Below are 27,688 nucleotides of genomic sequence, written 5' to 3'. Positions count from 1 at the left end.
CATGTATTTATAGCTCCAAACTCTCCTCCCCCTCTCCCAACAAATCTCCTCCATCTGCACTTAAAAACCCTAAGAAGACAGAGCCTTGAGAAATAGAAGCAACTCCTTTCCTTATCTTTCACTCCATTAATCTTACACCTCTCTCTCACTCTCTTTCATCTGTCATAAAATCTCTCTGACTTGAAGAAAATCAAGTCCCAAGGAACTCACTACTTCTCTGATTCAGCACATTTCTGAACTCCAAGTGTACTTAAATGGAGGGTTGTCTTTAATGCATCCCTATTTAAACAAGCCACAAGAAAGAATATTCATTAGTATCTTGTTCAAAGAATCTTCTTTTCATATCGAAAATCTTGATGGGTTCGTTTGGAAGAGATGAGGTTTTCACTAAAGTTGAAGGACCAATCATTGTAGGAGGTGGACCATCTGGTATAGCAGTGGCTGCATGCTTGAAACATGATGGCATCCCTTCTCTTGTTCTTGAGAGAAATGATTGCATAGCATCTTTATGGCAACACAAAGCCTATGACTGTGTGAAACTCCATATCCCCAAAGAATTATGTGAGCTTCCATTGTTAGGATACCCTAAAAGCTACCCAAAATACCCTACCAAAAGCCAGTTCATTTCATACATAACATCTTATGCTGACCACTTTGGTATCAAGCCACTTTTTAACCAGACGGTGGAGAGTGCTGGCTTTGAAGTTGAACGTGGGGTTTGGAGGGTGAAGACACAAGACGGTTGTTACGAATCGCGGTGGCTGGTGGTGGCTTCAGGCGAGAATGCTGAGCCGTTGGTGCCGAAGATTCCGGGGAGTGAAGTGTTTGAGGGGACTCTTGTGCATGCAAGTGAGTATAAGAATGGAGATGAGTTTAGAGGGAAGAGGGTTGTGGTTATTGGGTGTGGGAATTCTGGCATGGAGATTAGCTTGGATCTTTGTAACCATGATTCAATTCCTTTTATGGTGGTTCGAAATTCTGTAAGTTATTATTTATTAATTTATATTGTGTTTGATTATAATGGTATTATTGTTTTAAGGGCATTGATTTGTATAAACAACACCACCATCATCATCATACTCAGTAAACTCACCAATAGCAAAGCTAAGGTAGGGTCTGAGGAGGATAGATGTAGACAACCTTACCTCTACCCCGTAGGAATAGAGAGGCTGCTTCCAGTGAGACCCCCAGCTCGATTGTAGTTTTGTATCAAGCCTTGGATCTAAGACACATAACACTCAAACAATCGGGACAGATACTGATTGGTGCATGCACCCCCGTGTCTTTCAGCTATCAACGTCACCACATGATGCATGATTAACCATCCGCCGCTTTTAACGTTATTTTCACGAAATTAGTAAAAAAACGTTAAAGTTAGTACCATTTCACTTTTGCCCCCGAGCGCCTACACATATATACATTATATATGCACACCGCAAACGAGACATTTGTATAAACAACAAATTTGACAATTATCTAAAACCAAAATATATTATATACATGGTTGCAAAAGTCGCTAGGCGCTCCCTAATCGGTCGACCAGGGAGCTGAGAGTACTCGGCCTAGGCGGAGAGTACTCGGACATGCTAAATTATAAAGAAATTAATTTTCGGAAAATTATATATAGGTCAAATATCATAAATTTATAAATATTTATAACAAAATATTTGAATATCAATATAAATAAAAAATATATTTTCAAATAGTAAAGTATTTCAAAATTGATTTTGATTCCTTTAAAAATGATATGTATTCTTTAGTGTGATAAACATATAAAATTATGTTTTCTTTTTTTAAAGTCAAACCCGGCCCTAGTTGACTTACTAGATCCAATTTTGGCGAAGGTTGATTGCGTCTGATCGATTCTAAGTAATTAGACGGAGTTGAAGAAAACCATATGGGCAGCCTACCTTATAGCGATTACTCGGGAGTACTCGGGCTTGGAAACCTTGTTTTACAACCATGATTATATATGTATAACTATAAGCCACTAGTACCCTTGTTCATTGCATAACCTCAAAGACAACTATATATCTTAATATTAATTATTTTAATATGATGTTATTATTAGTTTTATAATTATTATATATCATTGTTCTTTCATAATTTGTAGTTTTCTTATTATATAATACGGATTTTTGTAATTTTCAGGTTCATGTGGTGCCTAGAGATATGTTTGGATTCTCAACATTTGGACTAGCCATGACACTTATCAAATGGCTACCTATTAAGTTGGTAGACAAGGTGATTTTGTCTATAACCAACTACATACTGGGAGACACTGAAAAATTCGGTCTTCGACGGCCAAAAACCGGCCCGCTGGAGATGAAAATGACCACCGGAAGATCACCGGTTCTTGATGTTGGAACGTTGTCGAAAGTCAAAACTGGTAACATCAAGGTAATAGGTATTCTATCAATTTGTTTTTGAAAAATATAATATAAGATCATTTTTGGTTAATTTAATTATGTATGTTTGTAGGTAGTTGAACAGGGAGTGAGGGAAATAACTAAAAATGGAGTCGTGTTCATGGATGGGCAAGAGCTTGAGTGTGATTGCATAGTGTTAGCAACTGGTTACAAGAGCAATGTCACTTCTTGGCTCAAGGTAAATGCATGGGCTTATATCATGAAATTTTACTAATTAGTTTGACTTCTATTTAATAACTTAAAAGGAAAAAAAACAAAAGGAAAATTTTAAACTGTTTAGTTTTGATATTAGTAGTTCATATTATTATTTTTTTTATCTTTCCTGCATGTAAATAAAGAACTATCAAATTAATCTAGTCATTTATGTTTTTATTTTTACACCTACAAAATGAAAGGTATACACGTAAATGGACAATCAAACTATTTTGCTTATTTATTTTAGAAGAGATAATTAAGAAACACTCGTTATTATTACATTTATACCAGTTTTTTTTATTTATCAAAGTTGTTTTATAATTGAAATATATGAAGGATTTATATTTTTTCCTTTATGCTCTCGCAATATTTTGTTTTTACATTGCTTCTAGCCTTCCTCCCCTTTGTATGTTTGCATGTAGGTGTACATGCACGCATGCATGCGTGTGTATCAATTTATATGTTTTCCAGTAGTATCAGGGCGTAGGATACGGGTTCGATCAAATCTATACCAAAAAACACTTTTAATATTATATACAAGTATTTTGACTACGTATCCATAGAAATTTCAACATTGAACCTGTAGAAAAAGCCGAAACTTAGTAATAGACAACTTGTCATCCGTCTCTTGAAAATTTCCGAACTCATAGAAAAAGAATCCTGGCTACGCCCCCGGTATCCATTTTGATTTTAGTTTCTCCACTAATTAATATCCACTAGATAAAATGGATTTATCACAACGAAAATGTTACGTATTATCTATATATTAAAAACCCAATGAATTGAACAGTAATTTAATATATTATAATATAATAAAATATTATATATAGTTTTATTGTTTTAGCATCATTATAATAATTGTTATTTTTTTTACTTTTTAAGTTTGATAAGTTTGGTGTCAACCGGGACTTGTATCAAAAATACGGGTTCGTTATCGGTATATGAAGGTAAAAACCAGCACCAGCCTGGTACATAAAACGCCAAAAGTTCGTTCCAGATTGAGTTTGATAGTCTTTTAGTTCGCGAAATTTGGTACTGCTACCGAGTACCATTTGCTCGTCTCTGATCACGGGTACCGTACGAACAACAACGGTATCGTACAACTTTTTTTTTTAGTTTCAGGGGTAAGGATGAGCTTGGTGCCGACTGATACCCCGGTTACGGTATCCGTATATGAAGGTAAAAACCGGTAGCGAACCGGTAACAGGAACGCCAAACGTCAGTACCGAACTGGTACTTAGGATCTTTCGGTTCAGGAAATTCGGTACCGGTACCCATTACTATTTGCTCATCTCTGACTACGGGTTTCCACCGAACAACATCATTACCATACAACTTTTTAGTTGATTTTCTTTCGTTTATTTTTTAGTGTTTTTTTCTACATTTTCTTTTTATTCTTGTCAGTGGTTCCGTGTGCAACGCGCTTGTAGTAATTTCAAACACATATAAACATAGACTAAATAACAAAAGAAGTTCGCCGTAACGCGACGACATTTTTTATATCTAGTTCTAATAAAAAACTAATTAACATTTGCATAATAAGTACCTGAAACTATTTACATTCTCTAAATTTACAGCATTTGTGTGTATAGAGATGTGTACCTCATGCTTTAGGAGCTTTTCAATAAAAAAATGATTTTTCACTTTTAATTCAAAGCAATTTGTGTTTTACTTATAACACCAAAACGTTCATCTTTTGTAGTTTAACCTCACAACTTTTGTACTCTCAACTTTGGTCCCCTATACTTTTCGTTTTACGCAAATTTTTCGTTTTACGTTTCGTTCTAAATTTTACGAGTTAAACGGTGCAACGTGTGTGTGGTTCACAGTGGCGGAGCCAGAAATTTTTTCTTATGGTTTCATTTTTTATGGATACCCCGGTTTATAGTAATCTGAAGTTGAACTTTTTGGATCAGTTCGGATCTAGTCGAGCCAAATCACATAATAAAAATAATTCAGTAAAAGTACAATGTCATTGAATAAAAACACATAATAAAATTACAAAGTCATTTGAAATATATATAAAAAAATGCATTTAATAGTTGCTCTATACGCATTTTCATTTTTGAAAACGATTCATAATGTTTTCAATGGCAACTTGCAAAAAAAAAAAAAAAAAAAAAAAAAAAAAAAAAAAAAACTCTTTTTCATTATAGCAAACAAGTGCACGCATCATTTAAATGATCATCAAACATCCTATTAGGTTAAACAATTGAAACAAAACAAATTAGGGATGGGGTTATAATGCTTACTGGATTAGAAAAAATAAAAATTAAGCATGGATCTTTAATGATTTCAAGTATATTAATTAAATTCAAGTAATTGGGCTTAATTTTTAAAATATAAATTTGTTTATTATGTAATTCTTTTAGAAGAAAACAAAACAATAGTATTGTTTGTAAAATGACAATGGTGTCGCTCGTAAAAAAACAATGGTGTCGTTCGAATTTTCCTATTATACGTTGTATTTGCTACACAAAATTCAATGGTGTCGGACGACACCGTTGTTCAAGGTGTGGCTCCGCCACTGGTGGTTCAACCTTTTTACATCGTCTATTTTTTCCCGTTTGACAGTTTCATCGCAACACGCAGTTCCTAGATCAATTTGGTTGTTTTTTCTATGTTTTACGTTTCAGTCTAAGTTATTCGTATTAACATGCCGCGAGTTCAGTGTTGATGACCTCGCCACGACAAAGGGGTTGCTTAATACTAGTTATATTTTATTTTTTCAATATAATAGTTAAACAAACTGAGGTTAAAAAAGAGATAATACATTGTCGATGGTATAAGATGTGTATATATGTATCTAGCATTATATTATTTCATTTCATACTATATAATACAATGATGAAAATATAAGAAATATGGATATACTGTTGTTTGAGGATATGAGAATTATCTAGCATTATATTATTTCCACTATTCTTTCGTTGATTCAACGTATATTTCATTTCATATTTCATACTATAGTCTATATAATACAATGATGAAAATATAAGAAATATGGATATACTGTTGTTTGAGGATATGAGAATTATCTAGCATTATATTATTTCCATCATAAGCTACTTTAATGTAATTAACCTACAACTTTAACTACTTTCTAGATATGGACATTTAACATTTTACGTTAACATATAGGGGTTGAACCATTTGGGGGGCTTCGAGACCCTTTTTCAATTTTCTTAGGGTTTATAAACTCAATTTCTATTTGACAAAAAAAAAGTTATTAGGAAAAAACTTACATAGCGGTTTATCAAAATATTTTCTCAATAAAAATTTGTTACGTCTCAATATTTACTAATAGTTTTCTTGTTAATATAAACTAGGGTTAAGACCCGCCCGCGTTGCGGCGCGGGTACATCGTAAATATTGAATGTATTAGTCCAAACGTTATATGATGCATTAACCATATGAAAACACACACTTCGACATATCTAGTTGAACTCAATGTAACCTATATCAGCAGTGTGGTTGGATCAAACGTAAAGTAAATCAAATTCATATCGAACAATCATAACGTATTATATGTGACCCAACTCATACATAGAAAACGTAACGGGTATGAAGGAAAATATGCACATGTATCGAAAGGGATTAATTAGAGCTTTCGTAAAAAAGGGAGAAAAAGAAACCATAATTTGACTCCAGTTGGTTCGAAACAAACTTTACGAAACATACATAAAATAAGCACGGAAACATATTATATTTGACCTGAATCATTTCACAAAAAGGTTTACGTCGAAACGTAGAACAATTTGAATTTATACCAAAATGTATATAAAAATATGCACGTAAAAATGGTTTCTTTAAAAGAAAACGTATTATATTTGACCTGACTCGTCTATAAAAAAAAGTTTACGTCGGAATGTAGAACAAATCATATTTATATATAACCGTACATAAAATATGCACGTAAAAAATAAATTTTAAGTAAAAGGAGTATAGGGGTAAACCGAAACAAAATATTAGTAAAAAAAATTAATAGGTTAAAAACGTTCGTAAAACCGTGCCAAGTAGCACCAATTCCACAACGACATCGACTCTCAACATCGTAAAAATAAAATAGATAAAATGGTAAAAATTACACTGAACGAAAAGCAGACTAAAATCGTTGAACAACGCACACCCGTTACAGTGTGTTAATGTGAAGACATTAACCAGAAACGTAAAACGTAGAAAATAATAACTTAGTCGATTTAGGACCCGACCGTTGCGGCGAACTTTTCAAAAGGGAAAAAATGGACGCGTTGCGACGGGTCTGTCAAATATGAAAAATAGAGCAAAAAACGTTAAACCTCACATGCACGCTACGACATGTTAACTCGCAAAATTTAGAATGAAATGTAAAACGAAAAACTTGCGAAAAAATAAAACTATGGGGGCCAAAGTTGTAAATAATAAAGTGTTGTGTTAAATTAAAAAATATGAAAAACTTTGAGTTAAAAGTAAAAATTTTGAGGGTTAAAATATAAAAGATAAAACATAAAGGTTAAAAGTGAAATATAAAGTTTTTTTTTGGGAAACTCCCAAAACTTAGTGTACAACTCTTAATGCACAAAAAACTTGACAATTTATATATGGAATAATAATATGTATGTTTCTTAATGCTTTGGTTTAAGTAATACTTTTTTTTATTTAACAGGAAATTGTTCATAACAAAAAAGGATAAAACATTGTGGATGTTGGGCAGGAAAAACTAATCAAATAATGATAAAACCATTGGGATTGGGATGGTAGTTCATTGTCAAAGACAAAACCTTTAAAACATCTAGGTTGAAAAGAGGAAGCTCTTGGGTTCAAGTCTCACAGACGACAGGAGATTACAGAAATTAGCCGTTAAAAAAAAAGTTAAATAATGATAAAAATATGTTAATCAAATTCTATTATTCTATTTGTGCTTCGGAACCAAACATTTCACGAAACCTTTTTCGAAAAGTAAACTTTATCAAAACACGAGTCATCTCAAACCGAGGCAAATGAAACCAATATTACAAATTTACATATTTACACCAATCTTCCCAAAAGATAGACACCACTTTAGTCCTAGACGTAAACCACAAAAAAAAAAAAAAAAAAAAAAAAAAAAAAAACTATCGATTTTATCTCACTAATGATATTCTCCAACTTAACTGGTTTATCGCTAAACTTGACTCCGTTCCTCGCTCTTCAAATACTCCAACACCCGATTCTGATAAGCCCCTTTAGAATTTCTTTTTTCCAACCCTTCATCCCAACATGTTCGTGTATTTTTAACAGATCTCTGAATGAAAACACAACCAAGTTTTGAGTCCTGCACCAACTACTAATATAATACCAAATCATCGAGGCATAATAACAAGAGGTGAACAGATGGTCCACCATCTCGTCACCATCACCACACAAACCACATGTCGTGTCCTCCATGGACGGTTTTGGGCCTGTGCGGGATGTGCAACTGCACAGGACCCATAACCCTTTGGGGCCCAAAATAATTTAAAAACTTTATATACTGTATAAATAAAAATTAACGAAATTGTGTACTTATAAAATGCCTATGTAATCGGTGGATAAGGCGCTTGGAAATGAAAGTATGTATTCTTGGTTCGACCCTTTCAAGAATCAGTAATATATTTTTTTCCTTCTTAATTATTTTTGAATTGGGCTTTATAAACCTATCCTAGCCGACTTATATTCCTTAGCTTTTCTTTTGCTTTACTTTTCTCTATACCTCCATGTTTCAGTTAGGCTTTAAAAAAATCAAACATTTAATTAAAAAATCTCAGGTCATTTAAATGTAACATATTCTATAATATTTCATGAAAGTGTTTATTTTTTTTAAATATGACATTTTAAATGTTCGAAGCATACACATAGAAGCCTTCAAAACTGTTTTTAAGGTTTTAGTTTTTATAATCAATAATTAAAATTTAAAACTAAACTAAAAATAGTAAAACAATAACTAATTTACTTTCGGCTCACTATCGTCCTATAACAACTTTTTTTTATATACAAGTTTATATTTAGGGCTTTAGAGGCCCCATTTTTCTACTCACACAGGGCTTAAGAGAATCCACAACTTCCCAGTGACGGCCCTGGTGTCCTCCCATTAAATATCATATCTATATTTGATGTGTGTATATATAATAAGATAAAATTGGGGGCCTATTTTTTGAGGGGGAAATCCTATGCTTAAAGGACACACGCCATTTGTTTATGCTAGGTTGATAACATGTAGAAGTTTTTGCCGTAGTAATTTAACGATCAATTTTAACAATATGATGTAACATTGATAGTACAATCATGCTTGAACGTGTTGGATGTTCAATCAAAAGAAAGTGGCATTGGTGAGAAAAAAAGCATTTCACAAGGTTTTCATAGCAACATATTTTCACAAATGTATAAATCTCTAATAATTTTTTTATTCAATTCTTCTTCCCCATTTCACTTTTTATCAAGAAAACAAACTTAAAAAAAACCATTGTAGGCTACCAATATTCATTATGTCTTTACTTTCACCCTCTAAATCAATAATTTCAAACAAAATCTAGATGATAGCAACCTAGCAAAAGACGAGAACATACAAGCTAAATGGATACATAGTTAGGTATATAGAATATAGTGAACTATATAATTAAGCTAAATAGATACATAGTCGGGTATATAGAATGAAGTGGAATATACAAGCTAAATAGATACATAATCATGTTTTCACAGAACTCTATAAGTAGACGTAACGAAATATGACGTGATTATAAAGGCATATCAAATTAAAATTTATGATACTTTTACGTTTTTCTAAAAGGCTTTTATGATAGGCTTATTTTATTATGTCTTTGGTTTAGGTCCAAGTTATGTTTATGGGTTTACTGGTAGTCCAGTCCAATAATGGGTTTACACCCACGTTTATTTTAGTATTCCAGGTTTGTTTTGTTTTGATCGAGTATCGCCTGTGTGTGAGATTTAGGGTTTGTTCCGTATTTTCTGATTGCATGTTAACGTTGGATGTAGGCTCTATATATATATATATATATATATAGTAAGGTTAACATACAAAAAGCCTTATCATACATCACGTAAGAGACAATGGTAACCGTTGGATCAGGGGTATAATCACGCATGGGACCACATAATCACGCATGGGACCACATAATCACGCATGGGACCACCTAATCACGCATGGGACTATAATCACGCACGTTCTATGATAATAACGCACGTTATATTTTTTGTCATGTATGTTAATGTAGGTTAAGCCCTGAAGTACATTATACTTTCTCTCTATATGTATATATATATATATATATAGGGGATGGATCATGAGAAAACTAATTTAAATGAGAAAACCAAAAAACTAACTAAAAAAACCTAAAAAAAATACCAATTTTTTTTTAAGAAAAATCGCTACTTTTTATGTATGGAAAAAAATTTTCAAAAAAAAAAAAAAAAAATTTGTTGTACTGCACATGTGCACTAATACGGAAAGTCTAAACCACTTAACCCACCCCCCACCGATACCCCCCCAAAAACCTAAACCCCCCACCCCCACCCCCACCCCCCAAAACCTAAATTCACCCCCCACCAAAAGCCTAACCCCCCCCACCCCCCAAAAACCTAAACCCCCCCCCCACCCCCACCCCCAAAAACCTATAACTAAACCCTAAACATAAACCCGAAAAAAACCTAAACCCCCCACCCCACTCCCCCCCCCCCCAAAAAAAAAAAAAAAACCTAAACCCCCCTCCCCCCACACCCAAAAACCTAATCCTAATCCTAAACCTCCAAAAAAAAACTAACCCTAAAAGCTAAACTAGACTCAAAAAGCTAATTTTAAGCATGTAATGCAATTGTAGTACATGTTATATTGCACATGTGCACTACTATAATAATAGTGTTGAAAGCAAGACGACACTATAAATCTTTTTTTTATGTCATAAAAAATATGCTCGAATATACTTGAATTAAAGATAAGAAAATTTGTGATCTTATGGTGCCATTTTTGTTTTAAAATGATAACGTATGGAGAAATGGGAAATGTTTGAAAAGTTATATATTTTTTTTTCCAATTTTACCCCTCCTTCATTAAAAGTCCCCCCTTCTTCATTAAAAGTCTCCCTCCCCCTCCTTTTTAGTGGATTTTAGTTAGTTTTCTAGTTTTCTCATTTATATCTAGTTTTCTCATGATCCTCTCCCTATATATATAGCCAGTTGATCTATGAATAAAGTGTCAGAGTTTATGTGTTTACTGTGATATCATCTTGATTCCTTCAAGTGGCATCAGAGCGAAAATTCACAGAGAGAGATTGATCACTTTCACGAGAGAAAAAGGGTGAGGAATCGAGCAATTTCCAAACAGTGAGTGTACCAAAGTTCGATGGGGATTACGACCACTGGAGTCTAGTTATGGAGACTCTTCTCCGATCCAAGGAGTACTGGACGGTGGTTGAAGAAGGGTACATAGCACCGAGGACAGGTGCAATGATGACGGATGCTCAACGTACAAGTGTAGAAGCCAAGCGGCACCAAGATTTGAAGGCGAGAAACTACTTGTTTCAGTCAATTGACAAGCACATCCTGAAGATAATTGCTCAAAAGAACACTGCAAAACAAATTTGGGATGCAATGAAAGTCAGATATCAAGGGAATGCAAGGGTCAAGAGAGCGCAACTACAGCGACTTAGGAGGGAGTTCGAGACGCTCGAAATGAAAGATGGTGAGTCTGTCACTGACTACTTTAGCAGAACTATGATCATAGCAAATGACATGCATGTCTGTGGAGAAGACATGAACGATGTTAAAATTGTGGAAAAGATCCTTAGAACACTGACAGAAAACTTCAATTTCGTGGTGTGTTCGATAGAAGAGTCTAAGGATCTGGATGTCATGACGGTAGATGAATTGCAAAGTTCACTTCTAATACATGAACAGAAGCTTTTACGAAAGGTCCCTGAGGAGAAAGTGTTGAAGGCTGTGGTTGAACTTGCTGGTGCAAGAGGCCGAGGACGAGGTAGGTTCAGTTCCATCCATGGTCGACGACGAGGCAGAGGATGTGGTTCGTTTGATAAATCTACAGTGGAGTGTTACCGATGTCACCAACTTGGGCATTTTCAATTTGAATGCCCCACTGGTGATAAATCTGTAAACTATACCGAACATGAAGAAAGTGATGAACTGCTTTTGATGGCTATGGTCGAGGAAGTGACAGCTAAGAAAGAGGGCACTTGGTACCTTGACTCAGCTTGTTCAAATCACATGACGGGTGGAAGAGAATGGTTTGTGCAGTTGGATGAAACGTATACTCACACCTTAAGGCTCGGAAACGACTACCGACTAAGGGTGAAAGGTTTGGGTGAAGTGCGGATTTGTGTAGGAGGCATAACTCAGGTAATCACTAATGTTTATTACATGCCTAAACTTACTTCAAATCTCCTAAGTAATGGTCAATTACAAGAGAAGGGAGTTATTTTTAAGGTGCAAAATAGACAGTGTAATGTTTATCACCCTGCAAGGGGTTTGATCATTTCGTCCAGATTGACAAGGAATAGAATGTTCCCTGTGCATGCTACTTCAAAGCCTTACTCACCACATTACATGCAAATTAGTGAAAGCAACACTAACATATGGCATAAAATATTTGCCCATGTGAATCACAAAGCTCTAAGAACCATGCAGTTTAGACAAATGGTTACGAGTATGCCCAAGGTAGCTGAAAAGACAAAGTTGTGTGAGATTTGTGTTGTGGGTAAGAAACAAAGTGACATGATCCCGAAGAAAAGTAACTAGAGAGCAACTGAGAGACTGCAACTTATCCACACTGATCTGTGTGGTCCAATCACACCAGCCTCTTAAACCGGTAAGAAATATGTTCTTGTTTTTATTGACGACTATACATGGAAAACTTGGGTGTATATGATGGCATATAAAGGAGAAGCATTTGAATTTTTTACACGCTTCAAGGCCATGGTTGAGACTGAAACCGGAGCCAAAATTCGATGCCTTCGAAGTGATAAGGGAGGAGTTCACATTGAAGGAGTTCACTGAATTTTGTGAATTGCATGGCATAAAACGACAACTAACGGCTGCCTACACTCCTCAACAGAATGGAGTGGCAGAACGCCGGAATCGTACTATCATGAACATTGTGCATTGTCTTTTAGCAAAAAAATCGATGCCAAAGTATCTGTGGGCAGAAGCTACAAAATGGGCATGTCATGTCATGAATCGGTGTATTAGTCACAGCTTGGACAACCGGGTACCAGAAGAGCTTTGGTCCGGAAGTAAGCCAACAGTTGACTATTTTCGGTTGTTTGGTTGTATTGGCTACGTGCACATACCATCTCAGTTACGAACCAAACTGGATGATAAAAGTCATAAGTGTGTTCTTCTTGGAGTTAGCACAGAATCAAAAGCATACCGCTTGTTTGATCCCGTAAACCAGAAGATTGTAATCAGCCGAGATGTTGTCTTTGATGAGGAGGCTAAATGGGATTGGAGTGCAAAATATTTGGAGGTGAAAGACCTGGTTGTTGGTAATGGAAATGAAGCCAGTGGCACATCAGTACTTGTAGAAGACACAATCTCACCTCTACTTGAACAAACTCAAGGGAACCAAACACCAGCAGCTACAACTGATGTACATCATGCTGATAATGCAGGTATGAGTTCTACCACTAAGATTTCAAAGGAATCCTCTAATTCTGATAACAGTGGTCCGAAACCTGAACCCTCAACCCGAACTCGTCAACCCCCAGCATGGATGGAAGATTACCAATCGGGTGAAGGGCTGTCTGACGAAGACATTGAAGGAGTGGGGTTTGCCATGTATAGCACATCAGATGATCCTACTTCATATGAGGATGCATGTAAAGAAGCTAAGTGGGTCACAGCCATGCAAACTGAAATGAAGGCAATTGAATAGAATGATACATGGGATCTTCTTGAAGCACCCGTGGGGGTAAAGCCATTAAAACCAAATTGAATGCTGATGGCAAAGTTGACAAGTATAAAGCCATGCTTGTAGTGAAAGGATACGCACAAAGGAAAGGTGTGGATTACAATGAGGTGTTTGCTCCGGTTACACGTTCGGATACTATTTGAGCATTGTTAGCGATAGCAGCTCAACGAGATTGGAAAGTTTTTCAATTAGACATAAAGAGTGCATTCTTGCACGGGGATCTCAAAGAACTAGTGTACGTTGAACAACCAGCAGGATTCGTTAAAGAAGGTGAAAAAACAAAGGTATACAAATTGAACAAGGCATTATATGGATTGAAACAAGCTCCGAGAGCTTGGTTCAATCGAATAGAATGTTACTTCATTCGAGAGGGGTTCAAGAAGAACAAATATGATCACACACTGTTGATTAAACGTGTTTGGCAAAAGGTAATTATTGTAAGCTTGTATGTTGATGACTTGATTTATGCTGGGAACGATGCTATGATATGTGCAGCCTTTAAACGATCCATGCAACAAGAGTTTGAAATGACAGATCTAGGTGATATGAGGTTTTTCCTTGAGATAGAAGTTCAACAAACACCTGCTGGGATTTCTATTTGTCAAAAGCAATATGCAAAGGAAATCCTAGAAAGATTTCATATGTGGGAAAGCAATTCAGTAAGCAATCTTATTGTCCCAGGAACTGTTCTCACTAAGTCTGGAGTAGGGGAGGAAACTAATCCAACTGTGTACAAAACGTTAATTGGAAGCCTGATGTACTTGACTTTGACTCGGCCGGATATGATGTATGTACTCAGTTTACTTTCAAGATTCATGGCTAATCCAAGACAGGAACATATGCTAGCTGCAAAACGGGTTCTAAGGTACGTGAAAGGCACTTATGATTATGGTTTAGTGTATGAACGACACTCCATAAACAGGCTAGTAGCATATACGGATAGTGATTATGCTAGGGACGTTGAAGATCAACGATGTACATCAGGATATGTGTTCTTGTTCAATAATGCAGCCATATGTTGGAGCTCGCGTAAACAAGATATCGTTACTCTGTTTTCCATGGAGGCTGAATATGCGGTAGCAACCGCGTGTGCTTGCCACTGTGTATGGCTAAAGGGGTTGCTGGAAGATCTCGGAGAAAAGATTAATGGACCATTGGAGATCCTATGTGACAATTGCTCAAGTATTAAGCTTTCAAAAAACCCGGTGATGCATCGAAGAACAAAGCATATTGATATGCGCTTTCACTACTTGAGAGATCTAGTGAACGAAGAGGTTGTGAAACTTGAATTCTGCAGAACTGAGGATCAACTAGCAGATGCCATGACCAAACCGATGAAGAGTGATACGTTTTTTCATATGAGAGCATGGATGGGAGTACAAGAAATTAAACTGGAAGATTGAGTTATTCTTCAGTTTAAGGGGAGGATTTGATGGGCTTATTTTATTATGTCTTTTGTTTGGGTCCAAGTTATGTTTATGGGTTTAGTGGTAGTCCAGTACAATAGTGGGTTTACACCCACGTTTATTTTAGTATTCTAGGTTTGTTTTGTTTTGTTTTGATCGAGTTTATCGCCTGTGTGCGAGATTTAGGGTTCGTTCAGTATTTTCTGATTGTTAATGTTCGATGTAGGCTATGTATATATAGCCAGTTGATCTATGAATAAATTGTGAGAGTTTATGTGTTTACTGTGATATCATCTTGATTCCTTCATTTTACTTATTTGCATTCATGAATCGCAATAAGAAGTCATACACATGACGTATACCACATGTCGTGGTAAGTCAACATACCAGGTGATGTGGCATAATTATCATGTGTATGCCCAAGCCATCATTTGCTCTAGATATCATTTCTATATAAAGAGGTTTACTTACTATAGTGAGAAAATAAGTACCTTATATAAACTTTATTACTCTAGTATCTTTGTGTAGCTTGACCAAAAAAAATGGTCATGTCACTATTATATATATATTTATATATTGTTGTTGAACAATGATGAATAGTAATTTTATATTTATAATAATACGTAGTTTTTAATATTTTAATATTATAATACTTTATTATTATATTTACTTTTATCATATTTTTTCTCTTTTTTAAAACCATATTATCTTTTCTTATTTGTCTTTTGTTTTTCATAATTCCTTTTCTTTAAAATGGTTGTTGAACAATGATGAATAGTAATTTTATATTTATAATAATACGTAGTTTTTTAATATTTTAATATTATAATACTTTATTATTATATTTATTTTTATCATATTTTTTCTCTTTTTTAAAACCATATTATCTTTTCTTATTTGTCTTTTGTTTTTCATAATTCCTTTTCTTTAAATGATATTGCCTTAATCAATTAATTTCATATTTCTTTAATAACTTTTGTACGTTAATTTTTTTATAAAAAAAAGTTGTCACACCCCCAAAATCCACATGCGGAGTATCACCGCTTGGAGGAATGACTGACCAAGATCAAGCCACCAATCATACTGAACAAGCATGTAAGTAATTTATAAAATCCAATACAATACAATTGGTGTCCAAACAAAAGATAGTTTAAGTTGTAAGCGGAAGCATAATGTTTAAAACCAAATCATAAGTTTAAACGTTTCAAATGTTTAGCATGGCACACAGCTGTCCATGTCCCACAACGACCCTTCCCACTCCCATGCAAGCTCCAAAGATACCTAACGACCTGCAAGGCATGTAACAAAGAGTCAACAATAAAGTCGATCTCTAGCATGCATACTAACATAATCAATCCATCAAACCATCCACATATACTCGTCCAACAGCCGATTAGCATGCAATCGATTCTAGACCATCATTCACATCATATGATTGACAAACTCTATATTGATAAAAAAAATACTATACATATGAGTCGAATAACAAACACCAACCATCAACATTCATAATCAACCATATATCATTCGTAAATCATTGTGTGAGAACATATAAATCACAATATTATCTAATCAAACAATAACTATATAACACTAACTGGTTAGAAGGTAAAACAAGGATGATCCGAACAAGAAAGCTTCAAGAGATGGGGGTGTTTATCGTCGGCTTCGAGAGGAGAGAAAGAGAGAGTAGGGTTTTGATGTGTATTGTGTTTTGCAAGACTAGGAAAAACCCTCACAAAAGGTTATGCTTTGTTTTATAAGGGGAATGGCCGAACCCCCCTAATGGGCTGCCCATTCAGTTCAATTACAAAAGAGTGTGGGCCGAGAGTGGTAAGGAACCAAAGCCCAAAGGCTTGTGCGATCGGGTTGTTGTTGTGCGACCGGTTCGTTTTGTGTGATCCTATTACATACATACATGCACATAACATAACAACATAACATTTCATTAATCATCAAAGTTCACATAATCACATAGGGTCCACATACGTTACATTAAACACAAAAATAGGTTCTGAAATACGAGTTGTCACATTATCCCCAAGTTGAAAGAAATTTCATCCCAAAATTTAGCACGTACTCACTGAGGAAGCTAGTTAAGTTGCATGGTTTTCCTGGTTTTCCTGGGGTGTCACATCCTTCCCCCGCTGGTTTGGAATTTTGTCCCGAAATTCCGCAGTAGCTTCAGCCTCAGTAGTGGTTTTGCTTTTCTCGAATAACTGGGGATACCTGTGCTTCATCTGGTCTTCGCGTTCCCAGGTGAACTCTGGGCCACGACGGGAGTTCCAACGAACTCGAACAAGAGGGATTCTGGTGCGCTTGAGAATCTTAACATCTCGGTCAGTAATCTCTACTGGTTCCTCGATGAATCGCAGTTGATCATCGATAGTGAGTTCCTTCAAAGGAACTATGAGAGCCTCATCTGAGATACACTTCTTCAGATTCGACACGTTGAAAACGTTGTGAACTCCACTGAGTTCTGCGGGTAGGTTCAGTTTGTAGGCCACTTTGCCTATTTCTCTATGATTTCGAAAGGTCCGACGTATCATGGGTTAAGTTTGCCTCGTTTGCCAAAACGAACTACACCTTTCGAAGGTGAGACTTTGAGTAGCACTCGATCCCCAACCTGGAACTCAAGTGGTTTCCTGTGCTTATCAGCGTAGCTTTTCTGACGGTCATGATATTCTGCCATTCGTTGTCGTATCTGAGTAATCCTTTCTATCGTGTCTACCACGAGTTCTGGGCCAGTGATCTGGCTGTCACCAACCTCTGCCCAACAAAGAGATGATCGGCATTTACGCCCGTATAATGCCTCAAACGGAGCGGCCTGGATACTGGTGTGGTAACTATTGTTATACGAAAACTCCACTAACGGGAGATGCTTTTCCCAGCCGTCACCAAAGTCAATTACACATGCCCTAAGCATGTCTTTGAGGGTTTGGATGGTGCGTTCAGACTGCCCATCCGTTTGCGGATGATAAGCGGTGCTCATGTCTAAACGTGAGCCAGAGGATTTGTGCGTAGCTTGCCACAGCTCAGAAGTAAAACGTGCATCACGATCAGAAATAATGGAGGTTGGCACTCCGTGCCTTGACACTACTTCCTTTAAGTAAACGTCTGCTAGAGTAGAGAACTTGTCTGTTTCTTTGATAGCCAAAAAGTGTGCAGACTTAGTCAATCGATCCACTATCACCCAAATAGTGTCATTTCCGCGTTGAGATCTAGGCAAGCCAGTAACGAAATCCATGGAAATTTGCTCCCATTTCCATTTCGGGATCTCTGGTTGTTGAAGTAGGCCTGATGGTTTCTGATACTCGCTCTTGACTCTCACGCAAGTCAAGCATTTGCTGACGTACGTTGCTATGTGGGCTTTCATGCTAGGCCACCAATACGTAGTTCTTAACTCATGGTACATCTTATCCGAACCAGGATGTACTGAGTAACGAGACTTATGCGCTTCATCCATCACAAGCTCGCGTAAGTTTTCATAAAGTGGGACCCAAATGCGTCCCATTACGTAGTATGCGTCGTCTTCCTTTTGTTCTAACCGTTTCCTGGACCCTCGTAGGGACTACGCCCTGACGTTCTCTGCTTTCAATGCTTCGACCTGGGTATCTCGTATTTGCATAGGAAGCTAGATTGAATGGTAAGTTGTAATGCTCGCACTCGTTTAGGGGTAGTATCCTTTCGACTAAGGGCGTCAGCCACAACATTGGCTTTGCCCGGATGATACTTGATCGCGCATTCGTAATCATTCAGGAGCTCGACCCATCGACGTTGTCGCATGTTTAACTCCTTCTGCTTGAAGATATGCTCGAGACTCCTGTGATCGGTGTAAATGGTGCACTTGGTACCGTACAGGTAGTGTCTCCATATCTTAAGAGCAAAAACCACTGCTCCTAATTCCAAGTCGTGTGTAGTGTAGTTCCTTTTGTGAACTTTAAGTTGACGTGACGCGTAAGCAATGACCTTGTCACGTTGCATCAACACGCAACCAAGTCCTTGGATGGATGCGTCGCAATATACCACAAAATAGTTTGTGCCTTCATGCAATGAGAGGATAGGTGCACTACAAAGTCTATCCTTTGAGTGCTGAAACGCAGTTTCCTGTGCATCACCCCAACGATAGGTGACACCTTTCTGAGTTACCGAAGTGAGAGGTTGCGCAATTTTGGAGAAATCCTTGATGAATCTTCTGTAGTAGCCCGCCAAACCCAAGAATTGGCGGATTTCTGTTGGAGTACGAGGCGCAGGCCAGTTCTTGATCGAGTCAACCTTGGATGGATCAACATGAATCCCATCCTCATTCACCACATGGCCTAGAAAATGGACTTCACGAAGCCAGAAGTCGCATTTCGAGAACTTTGCATACAGCTGCTCTGTTCGAAGGAGTTCCAAAATAAGATTCAGGTGTTGCTCGTGTTCCTCCTGACTCTTAGAATAAATCAGGATGTCGTCGATGAAAACAATAACGAACTTATCCAGGTAAGGTTTGCACACTCTGTTCATAAGGTCCATGAAGACCGCTGGTGTGTTTGTCAGCCCAAAAGGCATAACCAGGAACTCGTAATGCCCATAACGAGTCCTGAATGTTGTCTTAGAGATATCCTCGCCTCGGACTCTCAGTTGATGGTAGCCTGACCTCAAGTCAATATTCGAGTAGTAGCTCGACCCTTGCAACTGGTCCAACAAGTCGTCAATATGTGGAAGAGGATAGTGATTCTTCACGGTCACCTTGTTGAGTTCTCGATAGTCTATACACATTCGAAAGGTACCGTCCTTCTTCTTCACAAATAGGACTGGAGCTCCCCAGGGCGAAGAGATAGGACGAATGAAACCCTTATCCAAGAGCTCTTGCAGTTGCATAGATAGTTTTTCCAGTTCTGATGGAGCTAAGCGATACTGTGCACGAGCTATTGGTGCTGCTCCAGGAGCTAGCTCGATCTGAAACTCGACATGACGATGGGGCGGAAGTCCAGGTAATTCCTCAGGAAATACCTCTAGAAAATCTCGTACAACGGGAATGTCTTCTATTCTCTTCTCTTTCGTTGATGCATCCGTAACGAGGGCTAAGATAGCTGCGTGGCCCTTACGTAAACACTTCTGGGCCTTAAGGAAAGAAATGATGCCAACCACAGCACCACTCTTGTCACCATGAATCACCAAAGGTTCTTCACCAGCACGAGGAATGCGGACGATCTTCTCTTTGCAAAGATTCTCTGCTCGATGTTGAGATAGCCAATCCATACCAATAACGATCTCGAAACTACCAAGAACGAGGGGGATAAGATCGATAGAGAAGGTCTAACCCACTAAAAAGAGATTACAACCCTTAACTATATGCGTGGCCTCTATACTTTTACCTTTTGCTAACTCTACTATGTGCTTGGTGTTCATGAGGGTTGGGGTGCGCTTGAGCATCTGACTAACTTTTAAGGACACATAACAGGTATCGGTACCCGAATCAAATAAAATATTAACATAAAAGTCGTTCAGTAGAAACTTACCCATCACAACGTTGGGGTCATTCCTAGCATCTCCCTGACCAATCACGAACGCACGTCCCCTGGCGCCGTAGCCGTCGTTGTTACCCCCGTTGTTGCCCCTATTATTGTTCCCATTTCCTTGGTTGTTGTTCTGATTCTGATTCTGGTTCAACTGTGGGCAGTGTCTCTTGAAATGATCCTCAGCACCGCACTGGTAACATTTCTTATTACCCTGTTGTTGTTGTTGCTGGTTTTGTGGGGCTTGTGGCTGCTGTTATCGATTCTGGTTTGCAGGACGTGAGCTCCTGCAATCTTTGGCTTCATGACCAAGCTTGTTACATCTCTGACAACGATCTTTGTTGCACGGCCCGCTATGGTGCAAATTACATCGATTGCACTTAGGGTGGTTTCCCCTGTATCCACCCTGACTTCGATTACCAAGAGACTGCTGACTGGGGCTCCTGTACTCATCTTTCTTTCACTGCTGGGACTGAGACTGAACCGAAGTGGAACCCTTGCTCGAATTCCCATCCCACTTGCGTTTGTTGTCGCTAGGAGCATCAGGAGTAGCTGTAGCAGCATTAACACGTTTTGGCAGTTTGTTCTGTTCTACCGCCTGATCAGTGAGACGATGAGTAAGTCGAGTGACTTGCTGGATGGTGCCAAGATTAGCCGCGGTCACATGACTCTGAATTTCTGGCACAAGACCCTTGAGATACAGCTCGATATGTTTGATGGGAGGGTCTACCATAGTGGGGCACAATATAACTAATTCATTTGATCTCTTCGTATATGCCTCAATTTCAGACCCTGACATCTTTAAATTGAAAAACTCCACCTCTAGCTTGTGGATGTCGTCACGACTACAATACTCTTCCTTAATCAGATCCTTGAAGTCGTTCCATGGGGTGGCATTAGCATCTGCCAGCCCTAACATTTGAACCTGTGCTTTCCACCAGGTTAACGCAGCACCTTCGAGTGTTCCAGTAGCGAACTTTACTCTACGAGCCTCAGGGCATTCACACATCTCGAAGACAGATTCGAGCTTCTCGAACCAGTGGAGGAGGCCTACAGCTCCCTCAGTACCGCTGAAGGTACTAGGTCGGCAATCCATGAAGGTTTTGAACGTGCATACAGGTGGCTGAGCATTCTGACCTGTTTCGCGAGAAAGAAAAGACAAGGTTAAGCACGAGAGTTGGTTCACGAGGGTAGGATCTAAACATCCTATGATGGATCGAAGTGGCAGGTTATGCCTCCTGCAGGGGCTGCTGCGAGTGCCTCAGCAACTCGTTCATTGATCAGAGTCGTCAGCTGAGCTTGGGTCAGGTTCACACGTCCACTCATGGTCTTCACATCGAAGGAAACACAAGTAAGAAAAATGTTGCGAATGTGCGTAAATGTGGAGTGACAGAAAAGAGTAAACACACAGAGTTCAAGCAACAGTGGTTGTACTAACTAAGCATACCATGATCAATGCACTACTAAAACTATCAGGCGAGCAATACAATCACGAACCATATCGCCTATTGCGTTGAGCCTTGCACGTGGAGCGAAGCATCGTTGTGGATCGTTGAGCACTGTACAGGTTATAGTCTGGTTTTATCAAAAAGCTTTTCCCTTTTTAAAACCAAGTTCACTATAACCAATGGCTCTGATACCAATCTGTCACACCACCAAAATCCACATGCGGAGTATTACCGCTTGGAGGAATGACTGACCAGGATCAAGCCACCAATCATATTGAATAAGCATGTAAGTAATTTATAAAATCCAACACAATACAATTGGTGTCCAAACAAAACATAGTTTAAGTTGTAAGCGGAAGCATAATGTTTAAAACCAAATCATAAGTTTAAACGTTTCAAATGTTTAGTATGGCACACAGCTGTCCATGTCCCACAACGACTCTTCCCACTCCCATGCAAGCTCCAAAGATACCTAACGACCTGCAAGGCATGTAACAAAGAGTCAACAATAAAGTTGAGCGTGTTCACAAGAGGTGTTTGTTTTAGAGTAGTTTCTCTAGAACTAAGAGTTTGTTTGCAACTATGGTAAACCAACTTTCCTTGTTTTCCAAACCATGATCAGTGGGGGCTACCCCATGTTATAAACCACTAGACTAGATGCATATATTGGTGTCCTTCCCAATCCGAGGACAGAGGTATGTATATGAATACTCAGGTTTAGCGCAAGCGTCCTTCCCAATCCGAGGACGGAGGTACGTATAAGAACACGTAGGTTAAGCGCAGGTGCCCTTCCCAAACCGAGGACAGTGGTACGTAGCGAGTACGTAGGTTTAGCGCTGGCGTCCTTCCCAATCCGAGGACAGAGGTAAGTAGTCTAGTAGTGGCGAAAGTACAAGTTCTGTCTTAGCTATTTTATCCCATTCCCAATCCACCGGGAATCCCATGCCTTAAGAGTGTGAACTCACCTTGGTTTGCTCAGCAGATACACGAATAGGTCACTTGAGCTATATGTGGTTAACCACGTCCTAACATGGTTACCATACAAGTCAGGTCTAGGTTCAAGTAGTGCACATAAGTTTTACACATAGCCAAACAGGTTACAACATGTAATGATCATGGCAAACACGTATAATCACGTTAACAGTTATGACATATCCGAACTTGTGCGACTCAAACGATTGGGCTCGCACAAGTCTATTAGCCCAACAGCCTTGTGCGAATCACCAGTTGAAGCCCAATCGTATCCGGCACAACCTGTTGTGCGTCCAGCCCATCCTTGTGCGACTCACAACGGGTTGTGCGATCCAAACATACCCGGCCCAAATAACATAAGTTGTCCAACATGTATACGGCCCAACAAATGAACGTGAGTCAAGTTGTGCGATCCATTTAATCTTGTGCGATTCAATAAGACTTGTGCGATTGGGTTGGCCTTTCTGCCCAAATACATATACGAAGTCCAACTGTTGTGTGTGGCCCAAGCCTTGTGCGATCAGCACTGTCTTGTGCGATCCACAAGTCTTGTGCGATCATGCATAACTAAACAGTACCCTGTGCTTTATGTGTTTGTACCCAACTTGTGCGATTAGTCCCTTACACGAAACAGGTTTTGTGTGGTTCAAGCTTGTGCGAAGCATGTTTCGTGTGCCTTGTGCGATTAGATATCTAACTCCCTAAAATCATGCAATCAGTTACAACCAATTCGAATAGTTTCCTATTTTCATTCGATCAATCACAGCTAACAGTTTCCTACTTTGAATTTACTAAATCAAAGCAATACTTAACAGTTTCCAAATCATACCAGCAATCGATTAAATCAAAGCTTTATCTATTGATTCATATGAACCCTAGTCATATTCAAGCATGAACAAAACACAAGCAATAATCCTAACACTTAGGCATGTTAACATGATTCGTGATCTTGATCTCAAGCATGCATACTAACATAATCAATCCATCAAACCATCCACATATACTCGTCCAACAGCCAATTAGCATGCAATCGATTCTAGACCATCATTCACATCATATGATTGACAAACTCTATATTGTTCAAAAATACTATACATATGAGCCGAATAACAAACACTAACCATCAACATTCATAATCAACCATATATCATTCGTAAATCATTGTGTGAGAACATATAAATCACAATATTATCTAATCAAACAATAACCATATAACACTAACCGGTTAGAAGGTAAAACAAGGATGATCCGAACAAGAAAGCTTCAAGAGATGGGGGTGTTTGCCGTCGGCTTCGAGAGGAGAGAAAGAGAGAGTAGGGTTTTGATGTGTATTGTGTTTTGCAAGACTAGGAAAAACCCTCACAAAAGGTTATGCTTTGCTTTATAAGGGGAATGGCCGAACCCCCATAATGGGCTGCCCATTCAGTTCAATTACAAAAGAGTGTGGGCCGAGAGTGGTAAGGAACCAAAGCACAAAGGCTTGTGCGATCGGGTTGTTGTTGTGCGACCGGATCGTTTTGTGTGATCCTATTACATACATACATGCACATAACATAACAACATAACATTTCATTAATCATCAAAGTTCACATAATCACATAGGGTCCACATGCGTTACATTAAACACAAAGATAGGTTCTGAAATACGAGTTGTCATATTATCCCCAAGTTGAAAGAAATTTCGTCCCGAAATTTAGCACGTACTCACGGAGGAAGCTAGTTAAGTTGCATGGTTTTCCTGGGGTGTCACAAAAGTTGTGCTTATTTTCCCCCCTAGACATTCAGATATAATTATTATATATATTATTGTTGAACAATGAATAGCAATTTTATATTTATAATAATACGTAATTTTTTATAATATTTTAATATTATAATACTTTATTATTATTTACTTTTATCATACTTTTCACTTTTTAAAACCATATTATCTTTTCTCATTTAATGATATTGCCTTAATCAATTAATTTCAATCCATATTACCTTTTTTTAATGATATTGACTTAATTAATTAATTTCAAATTTATTTAATAACTTTTGTACGTTATTTTTTCTTATAAAAAAAACTTAAGTACACAGTTGTGCTTATTTTCCCCTCTAGACATTCGGATATAACTATTGTTAAAAATAAAGTGGTATTTAAAATAGAATATTTATTTGGTATCGTTTGCTACGATACAATTTTTATTTTTATAAATTTTTAGTATGTTTCAATAAAAAAGGTACCAAGTTATAAAAGAACAAAGGATGCATACTTAACATTTTTAAAAGATGCGTATGTATACTGTTTTTGCCATCATATTATATATTATATAGGTATATTGTTGACGAAGGACGATGAATGGTAATTTTATTTTTATAATAATAGCTAGCTTTTTTATTATTTTTTATTTAATATATTATTATAGTTTATAATAACAATATATATATATATTATATATACTTTTAATAACATATTTTTATTTTTTTCCTTTTTTAAAATCACATATTTCCTTTACCATTTTTTTAATAATTTTTTTTTATTTTTTTAACATATATTAATTTATCGATTAATTTGATATCTCTTTAATAATTTACGTTTATAACTTTTTTTCTAGAAACTTAAGTACGTAGTTGTGCTTGATTTTTTCCCTGACAGTTCGTTATAAGTTTTGTTAAAAATGAAGTTGTACTTAAAATAAAGTATTTATTTGGTATCATAAAACGGTACGATGATAAACTAAACCGTTCTAATGGTTTGGGTTTCTAAACAACATGCCTTATTTTTAAATCATGTTTGTTTTACATTATCATTTGTCGGTTTCGCCGCAACGCGCGACGTCAAAAAACTAGTTATAATAAATTTGCATCACATAAAACCTTTATTAATCAACTAATTATCTCAAAACTAAAATAACACTATATTTTATCATTTGGTTATCTATTTAGTTTATCCAAAACCATTAGCAATGGGCACGGTCACATAGATAGTGATTTTCATTCCTCAAAACTCTTTTCGTAGTAACAAGTTCTCTCTCTCTCTCTCTCTCTCTCTCTCTATATATATATATATATATATATATATATATTAAATATAAAAGACAATTTAAGACCTAATCAATTTTAAATTAAGTAGAAAAATCAAAAATGTAAAAACCATATAAGTACACTCGCATCAAAAGTGGAACAATTTGTGAAAGTGATGGATGGAAGTATAAAACTATAATTAATAACACAAATCACAAATGGACAAATGGATGTCTTACCGTGTAACCCATCGATAACATTGTGAGTCATCATCACCAATTGTACTAACATATTTGATTTTGGTTATCTAATGGAAGAGAGAACCACATAGTATTTAATGATGTTTATATTTTGTGATTTATGTTTATATTTTGTGATTTATATTTGAGTATAAGATAGAGTGAGTGCCTATAAATGTTTATAAATGTTTTATAAGGCACTTTTACTTTATTCTCAATTTTAAGTAGAGAAACATGAAAACAATATATTACATGATATGAAGTGCTTTGGTTATTTAATAGAATAGAGAATACATAGTATTAACTAATTTAAAATATTTTGTGAGTTTATTCAACTATATATACGACTAAGTGGGAGTATGTGTATGTAGAGAGGTAAACTTTTGAAACCACAAAAGTCTGAAGAACTAGAGAATCAATTTGAATCTTTAGATTGAAAATATTAATTAAGGAATATACTAGTAAACACTTGAGTACATGTGAAAGATCTTCTGCGAATTTACATGTGCATATCCATAATTGAATCAAGATGTCCATGCTTTTATTATATTCGCAGATAAATTAAACTTATTTAGTTTAAAACCCTAAATTATCGGCATTACACCTACTTAAGCTTCTCAACATGTTATCATAGTATTCAAGTATCCTTTTTTCGTCTTCTTTCATGCAGTTTTCACTCTTTGGCATTTTAAATGTGGATAATTTTGTTATGCAGGGAAGTGACTTCTTTACAGATGATGGAATGCCAAAAACCTCGTTTCCTAATAACTGGAAATGTGAAAATGGATTATACACAGCAGGCTTTACGAGACGAGGAATCCTTGGGGTTGCATGTGATGCTGTTAAAGTTGCAAATGACATTGCCAATCAGTGGTGGGGAATGAGCCAAGTTCTACCATAAGTTTAATCCGTACTACTAGTTATCGAAAGTAATGTTAGTCGCATATGTCGTGTTAAATAAGTGCGCATGTGTGTGTAAACGCTCATCGGTGGTGTAACCGTACTTAGAGCGCTTTGTTCTACCTATTTGTATTATGATTGTAAGAAGTTTACGATTATCATCCAATATAAATCTTGTCAGTATTTTGTCTTTTGGTCAGAAAGTACAAGTGATTATCAGGTGAATTAGCAACTATGGATCAACTAATGATTTCATATTCTTGTTTCCTCATGTGCAAATAGCATTGTTTTATCTTGTCCAAGATAATTAACCAAGATTGATAATTGCATGAAACAGAAAACACCTATTTTTGGTGTATGATTTTTTGAAGTTCAGGTTCAGGATAATGGAGAAGTATTCTTCAAGATTAAAGTCATCTAAACATATGTAAGTTTTTTTTTATTCTCTACATGGCATTGTGATATCTAGTGACTATGGAATTATTGGCTTTGTTTGATTCAAGTGTTTAGGTAGTTTTGGTGTTGTTTGAGTTTGAGGTTTAGTTGGTGAAAACTCTTAATTTTGCTGAGAAAAGTGTAAACTGAATTAAGTGGATCATTTGACATAAACGGGATTACTAAATAGGTTGTATAAAAAGCCAAAAAAAGGAGAAAAT

At 36.8% G+C, this 27,688-nt stretch overlaps 1 protein-coding gene across 1 annotated transcript; it reads left to right on the top strand.

Annotated features, from left to right (window-relative positions):
• Positions 1-356: 356 nt before the first annotated feature.
• On the top strand, positions 357-27,033 carry LOC110901206 (probable indole-3-pyruvate monooxygenase YUCCA4). Its single transcript, XM_022148049.1, has 4 exons — positions 357-980; positions 2,152-2,400; positions 2,482-2,607; positions 26,848-27,033. The coding sequence occupies exons 1-4, from the start codon at positions 357-359 to the stop codon at positions 27,031-27,033; spliced, it is 1,185 nt and encodes a 394-aa protein (XP_022003741.1).
• The last annotated feature ends 655 nt before the right edge of the window (positions 27,034-27,688 follow it).

Source organism: Helianthus annuus, chromosome 13 (assembly GCF_002127325.2).
Source record: "Helianthus annuus cultivar XRQ/B chromosome 13, HanXRQr2.0-SUNRISE, whole genome shotgun sequence".
Taxonomy (NCBI): domain Eukaryota; kingdom Viridiplantae; phylum Streptophyta; class Magnoliopsida; order Asterales; family Asteraceae; genus Helianthus; species Helianthus annuus.
Note: the sequence above shows the minus strand (reverse complement) of the source record. Positions and strands in the feature narration are given on the sequence as shown.

Bases quoted from the DNA above. Each gene is read 5' to 3' on its own strand.
- LOC110901206 (XM_022148049.1), top strand. From the start codon at position 357: ATGGGTTCGTTTGGAAGAGATGAGGTTTTCACTAAAGTTGAAGGACCA. The intron at 981-2,151 runs GTAAGTTATTAT...TGTAATTTTCAG, and splicing joins TTATGGTGGTTCGAAATTCT to GTTCATGTGGTGCCTAGAGA. The intron at 2,608-26,847 runs GTAAATGCATGG...TTTGTTATGCAG, and splicing joins ATGTCACTTCTTGGCTCAAG to GGAAGTGACTTCTTTACAGA.